The sequence below is a fragment of the Apodemus sylvaticus genome, chromosome 10 (assembly GCF_947179515.1).
Source record: "Apodemus sylvaticus chromosome 10, mApoSyl1.1, whole genome shotgun sequence".
Lineage (NCBI taxonomy): Eukaryota > Metazoa > Chordata > Mammalia > Rodentia > Muridae > Apodemus > Apodemus sylvaticus.
Genome location: NC_067481.1, coordinates 107,804,608 through 107,817,477, shown reverse-complemented (window position 1 = coordinate 107,817,477; position 12,870 = coordinate 107,804,608). Strand labels below are relative to the sequence as shown.

The 12,870-nt window shown below is 44.1% G+C and overlaps 1 protein-coding gene across 1 annotated transcript in view; it reads right to left on the bottom strand.

Annotated features, from left to right (window-relative positions):
• Positions 1-12,870, bottom strand: part of Ercc4 (ERCC excision repair 4, endonuclease catalytic subunit) — a 38,836-nt gene that overhangs the window by 8,841 nt on the left and 17,125 nt on the right. The window contains exons 6-9 of the mRNA XM_052194987.1: positions 12,586-12,714; positions 11,396-11,506; positions 8,583-9,183; positions 6,276-6,368 (exon numbers count right to left, since the gene is read on the bottom strand). Coding sequence (XP_052050947.1) covers positions 6,276-6,368; positions 8,583-9,183; positions 11,396-11,506; positions 12,586-12,714 — 934 coding nt within the window. The remainder of the gene's footprint in view (positions 1-6,275; positions 6,369-8,582; positions 9,184-11,395; positions 11,507-12,585; positions 12,715-12,870) is intronic.

Here is a 12,870-nt window from a genome sequence, read left to right as displayed (position 1 = left end):
AAGGCTATCTTTTCCCACTGGATGGTTTTAGCTGCTTTATCAAAGATCAAGTGACCATAGTTGTGTGGGTTCATTTCTGGGTCTTCAATTCTATTCCATTGATCTACTTGCCTGTCACTGTACCAATACCATGCAGTTTTTAACACTATTGCTCTGCAGGTCTGAGATACTGATTCCCCCAGAAGTTTTTACTGTTGAGAATAGTTTTAGCTACCCTGAGTTTCTTTATTATTCCAGATGAATTTGAAAATTGCTCTTTCTAACTCTATGAAGAATTGAGTTGGGGTTTTGATGGGGTTTGTATTGAATCTGTAGATTGCTTTTGGCAAGACAGCCATTTTTACTATATTAATCCTGCCAATCAACAAGCATGGGAGATCTTTCCATCTTCTGAGGTCTTCTTTGATTTCTTTCTTCAGAGAACTGAAATTCTTGTCATACAGATCTTTGACTTGTTTAGAGTCACACCAGGATACTTTATATTGTTTGTGACTATTGTGAAGGGTGTTGTTTCCCTAATTTCTTTCTCAGCCTGTTTATCCTTTGAGTATAGGAAGGTGACTGATTTGTTTGAATTAATTTTATATCCAGTCACTTTGCTGAGGTTGTTTGAGTGGATTACATTGATGGATTTCCGTATTCTGAACCATCCATGCATCCCTGGGATGAAGCCTATTTGACTGTGGTGAATGAGCATTTTGATGTGTTCTTCGATTTGGTTGGCAAGAATTTTATTTTAGCATTGATATTCATAAAGGACATTATTCTGAAGTTTTCTTTCTTTGTTAGAACTTTGTGTGGTTTTCGTATCAGCGTAATTTTGGCTTCATAGGATGAGCTGGGTAGTGTTTCTTCTGTTTGTCTTTTGTGGAATAGTTTGAAGATTATTGGTGTTAGGTCTTCTTTAAATGTCTGATAGAATTCTGCACTAAAACCATACTGTGCCTTTTTTGGTTGGGAGACTTTCAATGACCACTTCTATTTCCTTAGGGGTTATGGGACTGTTTAGATGATCTATTTGATCCTGATTTAATTTTGGTATTTGTTATCTGTCTAGGAAACTGTCCATTTCATCCAGATTTTCCAGTTGTGTTGAGTATAGACTTTTGCAGTATGATCTGATAATTTTTTTTTAATTTCCTCAGTTTCTGTTGTTATTTCTCCCTTTTCATTTCTGAGTTAGTTAATTTGGATACTGTCTCTGTGCCCTCTGGTTATTCTGGCTAAGTGTTTATTTATTTTGTTGATTTTCTCAAATAATCTCCTCCTGGTTTTGTTGATTCTAGCCCTGAGTTTGATGATATCCTGCCTTCTACTCCACTTGGGTGTATTTGCTTCTTTCTGTTCTAGAGCTTTCAGGTGTGCTCTTAAGCTGCTAGTGTATGCTCTCTCCAGTTTCTTTTTGGAGGCACTCAGAGATATGAGTTTTCCTCTTAGCACTGCTTTCATCGTGTCCCATAAATTTGGGTATGTTATGCCTTCATTTTCATCAAATTCTAAGAAGTCTTTGATTTCTTTCCTTATTTCTTCCTTGACCAAGGTACCATTGAGTAGAGCATTGTTCAGCTTCCATGTGTATGTGGGCTTTCTTTTGTTTTTGTTGCTATTGAAGACCACTCTTACTCCATAGTGATCTGATAGGAGGCATGGCATTAGTTCAGTCGTCTTGTATCTGTTGAGGTCTTGTATCTGTTTTGTGACCAATTATATGGTCAGTTTTAGAGAAGGTACCATGAGGTACTGAGAAGAAGGTATATTCTTTTGATTTAAGATGAAATGTTCTATAGATATGTTAAATCCATTTGGCCTAAAACTTTAGTTAGTTTCACTGTGTCTCTGTTTAGTTTGTGTTTCCCTGATCTATCTATTGAGAATAGTGGGGTGTTTAAGTCACCCAAAATTATTGTATGAGGTGCAATGTGTGCTTTGAGCTTTAGTAAAGTTTCTTTTACGAATGAGGGTGCCCTTGCATTTGGAGCATAGGTATTCAGAATCGAGAGTTCTTCTTCGTAGATTTTTCCTTTGATGAGATGGAGTGTCCTTCTGAGTCTTTTTTTGATGACTTTTGGTTGAAAGGCAATTTTATCTGATATTAGAATGGCTACTTCGGCTTGTTTCCTGGAACGATTTGCTTGGAAGTTGTTTTCCAGCATTTTACTTTAAGGTAGTATTTGTCTTTGACACTGAGATGTGTTTCGTGCATGCAGCAAAATGTTGGGTCCTGTTTATGTATCCAGTCTGTTAATCTATGTCTTTTTATTGGGGGAATTGAGTCCATTGATGTTAAGAGATATTAAGGAATCATGATTGTTGCTTCCTGTTATTTTTGATGTAACTTTTATGTTTGTGTGTTTATCTTTTTTGGGGTTTGTTGAAAGATTTCTTGCTTTTTCTAGTGTGTAGTTTCCCTCCTTTTGTTGGTGTTTTCCATTCATTATCCTTTGAAGGGCTGGATTTGTAGAAAGATATTGTGTAAATTTGTTTTTGTCGTGGAATACCTTGATTTCTCCATCTATGGTAATTGAGAAATCTGCTGGGTATAGCAGCCTGGGTTGGCATTTGTATTCCCTTAGTGTCTGTATGACATCTGCCCAGGCTCTTCTGGCTTTCATAGTTTCTGGTGAGAAGTCTGGTGTAATTCTGATAAGTCTACCTTTATATGTTACTTGACCTTTCCCCCTTACTGCTTTTAATATTCTTTCTTTGTTTACTGCATTTGGCATTTTAATTATGTGATGGGAGGAATTTCTTTTCAGGTCAAATCTATTTGGAGTTCTGTAGGCTTCTTGTATGTTCATGGGCATCTCTTTCTTTAGGTTAGGGAAGTTTTCTTCTATAATTTTGTTGAAGACATTTACTGGTCCTTTAAGTTGGAAATCTTCACTCTGCCATACCTATAATTCTTAGGTTTTGTCTTCTCAGTGTGTCCTGGATTTCCTGGATATTTTGGGTCAGAGCTTTTTGCATTTTGTATTTTCTTTCACTGTTGTGTCAATGCTTTCTATGGTATCTTCTGCATGTGAGATTCTCTTCTCTCTCTCTCTTTTTAAAATATTTATTTATTTTATTTATATGAGTACATTGTAGCTGTCTTCAGACACACCAGAAGAAGGCATCAGCTCTTACTACAGATGGTTGTGAGCCACCATGTGGTTGCTAGGATTTGAACTCAGGACCTTTGGAAGAGCAGTCAGTGCTCTTAACTGCTGAGCCATCTCTCCAGCTCCCTCTATCTCTTGTATTCTGTTGTTGATGCTTGGATCCATGACTCCTGACTTTTTTCTTAGGTTTTCTATGTCCAGAGTTGTTTCCCTTTGTGATTTTTTTGTTTCTATATCTATTTTTAGATCCTGGATGGTTTTGTTCAATCCTTCACCTGTTTGGTTGTGCTTTCCTGTAATTCTTTGAGGGCTTCTACCTGTTTACCTGTGTTCTCCTATATTTCTTTAAGGGAGTTATTCATGTCTTTCTTGAAGCCCTCTATCAGCATCGTGAGCTATGATTTTTAAATCCAAAATCTTGCTTTTCCAGTGTTGGGAATCCAGGACTTGCTGTTGTGGGAGAACTTGGTTCAGATGGTGTCATATTGTCTTGATTTTTGTTAGTAACGCTCTTATGTTTGCCTTTTGCCATCTGGTTATCTCTGGTGTTACTTGGTGCTGCTGTCTCTGGCTGGTGCTTGTCCCTTCTGTGTGCCTGCAAGCCTGTCACAGCACCTGTGGGTGACCAGCTATCCCCTGGTACAGAGTGCTATGGCACTGCCCAGTTCCTGGGTGCAGGTGGGATCCTGGCAGACCCTGCCCCAACTGTTTTGACAGTAGGGTGTTCCCTGTGCTCCTGGCTGTAACAGCCTGCTCAGTCGCAGGAGTGAAGATGGTGGCCTCACTTCTAAATGTGGGACTCCATGCAGAGCAGATATCCCCTGGCAGGATAGGTGCACAGACGGCTGTGGTGCTGCCCAGCTCCTGGGTGCAGGTGGGGCCCTGGTGGACTGTGTCCCAGCTGTTCTGACACTCTCGTGTTCCCTGCATTCCTGGCTGTACCCACACGCTCAGTACTAGCTTTGTGTTTTTAAAAACAAACACTATCACCCAATCTTCTGGGAGAGTAAGTGTCCTAAGGCTCTACATAGTATAATCATTCAATTGCTGTGCAAAGTGAAAAACAAGTAGGCACTGAGTTTAGAAAAGTGATGCTAGGTTTTAGGTAAAATACCATTAATGCGGATATGTATTTTTTCATGAGCTGGGAACTAACCTAGGACACAAGGATGCTACATGGGCCCTCCACCCTGATGATGGCCCTGTCTCTGAATAAGCCACTGTATGGAGGTGCACAGCACATTACCGATATTGACACCAGGCACCTTTTTTTCAGTTAGGCTCCTTGATGAACCAGGGGAGAGGCAGCAGCTGAAAGATCCAAGTCTGGAGCATGAAGGCGTCCTCTAGGGGATTCCAGCCTCATAGCCTATCATCTCCCTGCTAACAACAAGGTACCAAAATAGAGAGACCTGACCAGAGCAGGGTGCAGCTGTGGAGCTTGGCAAAATTCCAAGAAAGGCCTGCATGCTTAGAGCTGGGCCAAAGATAGGTCCCAGGGAGGGGCACTGAGCTCTGGATCACCCTTAGTGTGAGGGTGTCCTGTACCTCAGGCCTGGAGTCACAGGAATAAGTGCTTGATCAATGTATGCTGACTGTGATTGCTTCTGAGTGCCTGATTTTGCTCTGGCAGGCTGCAGCTGGAGAGACAAAGTCGGTCACATGGGTGCTGTGCCTATGAGACCAGGGCTCAGTGAAGACTGTGGACACTGAGGCTGCACTGGTGTCCCTGCTGCCATGTCTGCATGTGCTGTGGCTGTAGCTGCAGCAGACTTTAGTGTACCTCCACGGCTCTGACAACCTCACTCCTGCTTGGCTCCTGAATTTCACTCTGTAACTTTCCCTGCTGATGCTAGCTGTGTCCTTTTGCTGTGACAACCTAATTATGAGTCCTTCCAAGCAGATCTCTGACTGGAGAGTGACCTTGGTGACCCTGACACAGGAAAACCAATGACCTAATAAGGATATGTAAACTCTAGGTGTTTATTTATAATTTGCTAACAATTACTTTGATCAAAGCAAAGTCTGATACAGAACATTTTTAAAGCAGTAAGAACTGTGGGAGGTGCTGGACAACACCCAGTGGTGCCACATCTCTGACTTGTCTCCTAAGTATTTCTTGCATCTGCCTTTTCTCTTCCTTAACTTTGCTGCCAGCTTCCTCTCAGCAGACACTGCCCACGTCCACGGTATGGAAAGCCATTATGAAGATGCAGCTATTGTTCTCTGGCTTGGGCTCTCTCGCTCAGCTCTCTGATGTCTCTTAGATCATCAGTCCACTACAATTTTTTGGTATGGCTCCTGGTGGATCATCTGATCTCCCAGATATTTAGGGGTAAGAAGGGAGCCAGCCAGTTTGTGACTGTCCCATAAACAGCTCCTTCTGTTAAACTGGAAACCACCAGGATTGGTAAGATGGCATCCACATAATTCAAAATTCAAAATTCAGAAGGACAACATATACTTAGTTACAGTGGTCAGAACTGAGGTGGGGGTGGGGATTAAAAGTCTTTCCCAGACACAATGGCGTGGCAGCCCACCTGCAAACCACAGAGATTTTATAAGGAGGGAAACCCACAGTTGAAAAGAATGACGCTGGAGCAGAGGTGCAGGCCTAGAGAGCGTTCCTCCTAGAACAGGTTTTTTTTTTTTTTTTGTGGCATGTCTGGTGCTGACAGTCAAAAGCAGTTTCCCTTACACATTTCTAACATGAAACATCTGAAATTCAAAATGCTACAAAATGTAAAGTGTTTGGCTGGCCAACACAACGGCACAACAGGAAATGCCATGTGTAGTCCTGTGCTGGTGGCACTTACAGAAGCGCCCAGCTTGCTGCTTCCAATGACCTTCAGGCCACAAGTCTAGCAGACACACGAACTTCACACTCAGGATTGGATCCTGTCACTCACACATATATTACTTATGCGGAAATATCACACCATTTGAAATACTACTGGTTACAAGTATTTCAGGTAAGAGATACAACTTGTATTCTACTCCTCAAACCTATAGTGAGCAACTGCACGGGTGAGAGAGAGGGAAGAGAAGGGGAGTGTGCAGCAGGCAGACATGCCCCAGCTCACGACACCCCCTTCTTTGGGAGCTGTTTACTATTCCCTCCGGAGTAGGACCCAGAAGGACAGGCGCAGCATGGTTGGGGGGCTCCCACCTCACCTTATGAGCTTTTCAAAAGCTTCCTTTTCTTTCCGCAGAGCAGTCAGGTAGCGCTGCTCTTCCGTGGAGCCTCCGTAGATAAGAAAGTAAACCCTGTGGGTTAAGACAGAACTCTTTTAGGCTGCAAAAAATGTAATCTCAGTCCCTGGAAGTGACAGCACAGTGGAGCATCTAGAGCGGCAGCCCTGGAGGCTCAAGCCACAGACACCAGAGAGAGTGAGCCTCCTCCACCCCACCCCCATCGCTCAGCCTTCCTTTCCCTCTACGCCCGCCAGTGAGCAGCTCTTCCAGCCCACTCAGCCCGCAGCCTCCCATGGGCTGCCCCAGACCGGCCTGCTAAGGGGCAGGGTTGTCACCCAGGGAGGTTTCTTTTTCTTTTCAGCAAAAGGAGGAACACAGTTTAGGTAAACACTGAGATAGAACTAGAGGATAAGAATTCTTTCTTTATAACTATAAACAAAGAAATGAAGCCCATAAAATCTCTTAGAGCCTTCATTTTTTAATTTTTTTCTTTGTATTTTTACTAAATGATAGCTTAGAAGTGGGAAATCACCACTAGAACCAGCTTAGGGAAACTCAATGTTAAAGACAAGCTCATGAATTCAACAGCTAAGATCTTTGCTCTCTGTACTTTCTCAGTTCCCTTTTATCCATGTCACAGCAGAAGGGCGCCAGAAACGTTTAACACATGGATAGCATCAGGAATCTTAATTTTTTTTCTTTTCTTTTTCCTTCCTTCCTACCTACCTTCCTTCCATTCTTCATTCCTCCCTCCCTCCCTCTCCTTCCCTTCCTCTCTCTCTCTCTCTCTCTCTCTGTCTCTCTCTTTCTTTCTTATGGTTTCTAAAGGGTCTTGCTTTGGGGCCGGAGATGGCTTGTTGGTGAAGAGTGCTTCCTGTTCTTCCACAGGACCGGGGTTCAGCTCCCAGCACTCATGTTGGGTGGCTTATAACTGCCTGTGACTCCAGCTTTTACACCCTCCTCTGGAATCTTTGACAGCTGGAACACACACACACACACACACACACACACACACACACACACACACACCATTAAAAATAAATGTTTTTTAAAAATCTATAGAGAACTCTCTTCTTTCTCATTTGTGGCTGAGGCTGCCGCCACCTCATGCCCATGGGAGGCATTTCCTTCTAAGCCTGCTTTACTTTTAGCACAAATCTCCCCAGATCATCCTACTCTGAAGTTAGAGAGGGCAAAGGTCACTGGGTGAGCTAGGAGATTTCAGCTGCTCCAGGGATGTGCCGTATGACTAAAGCCAACAACTTCCATTTCTGAGCCCAAGTTTCCCATTGGCTGAGTGAGCAGTTGATTTGCAGATCTCTTCTGCCCCTGACAGGGCAGTATCTTGTTCTTGGGCAAGAAGCTTAGTGCACATAAGCTACCTGGGTGCTGACTGCTAACAGGCTGCAGCTGACTATCGGACGATGCCTTTCCAGGGTCTGTGCCCCAGGCACTGTCTGTGCTGCCTCTATTGCTTTTGCTATGAAAGGCTGCCTTAGTTACCCTGCTACAAAGGACTCTCTTGGCTCTGTTTCTGGTTCAGACTGAGTTCAGGATATTAATTTTGATATTTATTTCCCTTTAGCTAGCTGGAGAGCAAGAACACCGTATTCTTTCTCATCTGATAGATTGGTAGATTTTTTAAAGATATTTCTAGAAACCCCCCAAAAAACTTGGTACAGTAATTCCTAAAATATGTTGGTTTTATGAGAAAGAAATTCAGAATCACTAATTAAGTTTGTAGGCCGTGAGATGGTGGGATGGCTCAGTAGGTCGGTCGGTCTATCTATCTATCTATCTATCTATCTATCTATCTATCTATCTATCTATCACTGTCTAATATGAGTGTGGCCTTCAGAGCCCACCGAAAGTTGGAAGGCATAGAGCTCTTGCAGGCTGGGATGGTGTGCACATGCCCACACATGTAAGGAAAAACATTCACGATTTTACAGGGTATTTTAGAAGATTAATAACAGTGGTTAAGTCATTAGTATATTACCTTTGGTATTACACAGAACATCATCAATTTCCTAGACTTTCCAGATACTGTACCTGTAAGAGACACACTCAGACATAAAGAAAGAATATGAGCAGGGTACGGGTAAACGCCAGGGGTGCTGGAGACTTGCAGTTCAGCCTGGGTGGCTGACGTCCATCTGGAGTGTTTCTCATTCACCAGAAAGCAGCATCAAACCAGCCTCCTTGTGGGTGAATGGTAAGAAAGCCACCACGAAGGGCAGTTTTTGTATTAAAGCCTGCAGAACTAACTGTCAGGCATAGACTTGCCTCAGAGGTTTCCCAGGCCTGCTAGCCCTGTAGATCTCCAGCTGCCGAACAAAAGTGAGCTCCGCGTCATACAGAACCACGTATCTGGGCTCCACCTCGTGCAGTACCCGCGTCAGGGCATAGGGGTCGCTGCACCCCAGCAGCGGATGGATGATGGTCAGGGGCTCTTTCAGGACACCATAGGCTGCATCTGATGACACATTTAAATCAAATGATTCATGCTTAATCTCTCCCCCGCAGTCCTCTGGGCTACTGCTGGTCTGTCTGCTCAGGTCTTCCTCCAAAGCCCTTTCCTCTGGCGGCTCCTCAGCAGTCCCCAACACTTGCATCAGAGTCAGCTCTCGCTTCTTCCTTTTGAGAGCCCCCCTTTTGGCAGAAGCACGCTCTTTGTTTTGGGGGTCTTTTGGTCTTTTGTCAGATTTCTTCGTAGTTCTCTTTGGGTCGTCCCCCTTTCTAAAATTCACCCTCACTTCTTCAGCTTTGCCATCCTTCTCAAAGGTTTTCCTGTAGAGGCGCAGCAGGAAGGCCTCTGCTCCCGAGGTCAGGTAGTCCCTCAGCTGGCAGCACGTGCGGTCATCGCTCGCACAGATGAGCACCTGGCCTGCAATCAGAGGGAAGGACGCCTGCTTGCTCACTCCCATCCTCGGCCCCTTTGGGCCGCCCTGGTTCCCTTCTAAAGGAAGGCATCCCACCCTTGTTAAAGAACCCAATTTACAAAATTTTCAAAAGGGGGCTTGAGTAGCAACCTCTGGACAGGCCCAAGGAGGAAAGCCGAAGCCAGAACTATTTAGAGCAAAGGCACAATGGAGGTTTCAATGAAGCTTCAAATGAATAATCTTCTAGAGGCTCTTAGGCACTAAAATACATTTCAAATGGATTTATAGAGTTAAATATAAAATCTTAAATCACAAGAAAAGATGACTTGTCTTCACTCCCAAGATGGAGGTGATTTTCTAGCCTTAAAAGTAGAATAATAATTCTCAGAGAACACTGCATCTAATGGTTGATTTTAGAACAATAAAAACAGCATTTAAGATTCTAAAGACAGAGACCGGCAGTGATAGATGGTACCATTATTACTAAGAACTAGCAAACACCCTGGTGTAGTTCCAGTTGGTCAAGGCAAGCGCGACAGCGTGCGTCAGAGCCCCTGTTGAAAGGAGGCTACTGACGTCAAAACCTACGCTGTCTCAGTGCAGTTGCTATAGATGTGTGATTTCTGCTCATAATCAGCTAAGTAAAATGAAAATGAGTTTATGAAAACCAACGTCATGGCACACCTCGAGTCCCAGCATTTAGGAGGCAGAGGCAGGAGGATGGCTCCAAGTTCAAGGCCAGTCTGGTTTACAAAGTGAGTTTCTAGTTTGCTGCTCGAGAACTGTGCAATCAAGTTATTAAAAAAAGTCACAAATCCCCTCAGTTTTCTAATGAAAAGTTTTAATTATATATATTTTACTAAACTTATTTAATGTATGTGTACTGGTCAGAGAACCTTATTCTCTTCCACCACCATGTGGTTTCCAGGAATGAACTCAGGTCATCTGGTTTGGCAGGAACGGCCTTCACCCACTGGGCCATCTCACCAGCCCCCTCTTAAAGCTTCAAGTATACGCTTTTGTGTCGGGCCATTTGGGGAGCTAACCTTGACTGCAGGCCAAGGAATGGGTGTATCCTAGTGACATTACAGTGTGAAATACACATGAAAGAAATCTAGAGGGAAACACACTAATGTCAACACCCTCATCACTGCTGGAGAAAATTTTGCCCGCCCCATATTTTATTATTCATTTCACTTTACCTAAGTGAGCATGTGGGTGTGAGTGATGTTGAGTTGTGGGTTATAGTACTGTAAGTTCTGGGTAATTATCACCAGGATCTACTAATATAAGGATTGAAAGCCCTCTAATAAAAGACTTGTGTGTGTGTGTATGTGTGTGTGTGTGTGTGTGTGTATACATGTGTGAGCATGAACATGCAGATGTCTGTGGAGATCAGATGAGGGCATTTGACCCTCTGGAGCTTGAGTCATAGCTGGAGCTGTCTAACATGGGTGCTGGGACTGAGCTCCCGTCCTCTGCAAGAGCAGCAAGTGCTCTTCATGGCTCAGCTGTCTCTCCAGCCCCTTGAGCGACTTTAGAAGAACCAAGCATTTAGTTAGTGCACAAAGCCATTTGTTTTCCAGTGGAGTCTTCAGTGTCATGACACTTCGTCCTCACTCCTAGTGCCCACCCCTCACCCCCCGCCTTTACTACTCTGCAGTTCAAGCATGCACATTCACTATCTAGCTTTATTTTTAATTTACACATCTGTCTCGGTTTATAGTGCTCCTCTGATAGCTTGCTCATATCTGAAGGCAGAAGGCCTACAATCAGAATTGTTTTTCTAGAGCTCGGCCAAGAGAGGCATTTCAGCTTCTTTGGAAAGATACTTGACTGGGCTTATAAAACAGAAAAAGCCATTAGCTGAGTCCTGGAAGAGTCTAGATTTAAAACCTGGTGAATACAGACATGGAAATAAGCTGAATCTTTAAACAGAAGCCCCGAGAAGCTGAGCAGTAAAGACTGTGCTTCATGAATACAAAATGACACAACCTGGAGAAACCTGAAGCAGTGCTGGCTCCAGGCAACAGGCTTTGAGCGTCTGTGTGCCGCGTGGGGCTTGGTGGCACCGGCCTGGAATCGGAATGTCAAGGCCAGCCTCAGATGCAAAGCACAGTCCAAGCCAGTGTGGGCCAATGACATCCTGTCCCAGAAACAGCAGAGGAGGCCAGTGCCACCAGAGCAGGCCAATGCCCCCAACTTCCTTGTTCATACCTGGGCCACCAAGGGCTTCGCTCTCCTTATTTTCTGCTTCGATTTCTTTCAGGACTTCAGTCAGCGCCTCCCACTTTGGATTGCTTTCTAGGACCAGTTCTTTTTTTGTTTCTGTAAAGAAATATATGATAACCTTACTCTGTGTGATGTTTCGCTAGAACTACGCCAAAGGCTTTCCTGCAACAGAAAACTAACATCACTGTGAATGGACGTGTCCTTGGGTTTCCACCATTCAACAGAGGAGCTGCTTCCCTAGAACAGCCTCTCACGAGCCTAGCTGAAGCGTGCAGAGGTGACGGGCGGACAGGGCGGACAGGCCATGTGCATGGCCGACGGAGACTGCTCTGCGTTGTCAGCTATGATGCTATACATAGGCAAGGGACAGGTGCCAGTAGTACTTATTCCTTTCTTTCCCTCCCTCCCTCCCTCCCTCCCTCCCTCCCTCCCTCCCTCCCTCCCTCCCTCCCTCCCTCCCTCTCTTTGCTGTCTTTCTCCCACCCTCTCTTCCTCTCTTTGTTTTGTTTGGCTTTTTAGAATCATGGGTTTCTGGGTGTAGCCCTGCCTGGATTGGAATTCACAGAGATCTGCCTGCCTCTGTCGCCAGAGTGCTGGGATTAAAGACCTGCACCACCTCCGCCGCTGCCACTTGGCGGTATTTATTATTTCTAATAGGCCTACGCTTTCTACAATCCTGAACATAGACAAAAGCAGGTAACAACTATTTTTTTTTATTCTATAGGTATTCAAACATATGGATATACTGTTTTGAATACATCTTTAAGATAGGCAAAAACAAGTATTAAATATCCCATTCCTGGCAGGCCTTAGAAACAGTGGTACTCGATGCTTACTAGATAGAAACTGGAATCAAACCTATAGTCACCTTTGTCTACTGTATTTACATTCTTTAAAAGTTATAAAAAAATGCTAAAATGTTTCACTAAGACTTTAGTGCCCAAGACAGTAACAGCAGAAGTGCTTCCTGTACAGCAGTAAGAACACTCTTGATCGGTGTGTAGCTTTTACACTGGTGGTCTCTGGCCATGGCTATCATCCTGGCTTCACTGCATACTCTTCCCACGTACTGCACACATCTCCACGCATAACTGAAGATGCTACATTTGCTTTAAGGTGACACCTGCTTCCATGCCACTGTGGCCACTGTGAACAGAGACGCATGTAAGGCTGACCTTGCCCTTCTGGACTCGCCATCTTTTCTGATGTTTTGGTCTTTTTACTCAGTCTGACATCTGGAACACGATAAACTCGGGCACGAGCATTCACAAACATGGAGGTGCTAGCATCCAGGAAAAGCCAACCTAATAGAATGTTTTTTTAAAAAAGGGCTTCGTTAGTGGCAGTTTTAAATAATCTTTATGGTCACATGAGACACATTGGCTGCCATCTTGCTTTCACGTCTTACTGTTGTAGCCTCTGCTTAGCTAGACCAGTGGTTTTCAAAGTGTGGCCCAGGG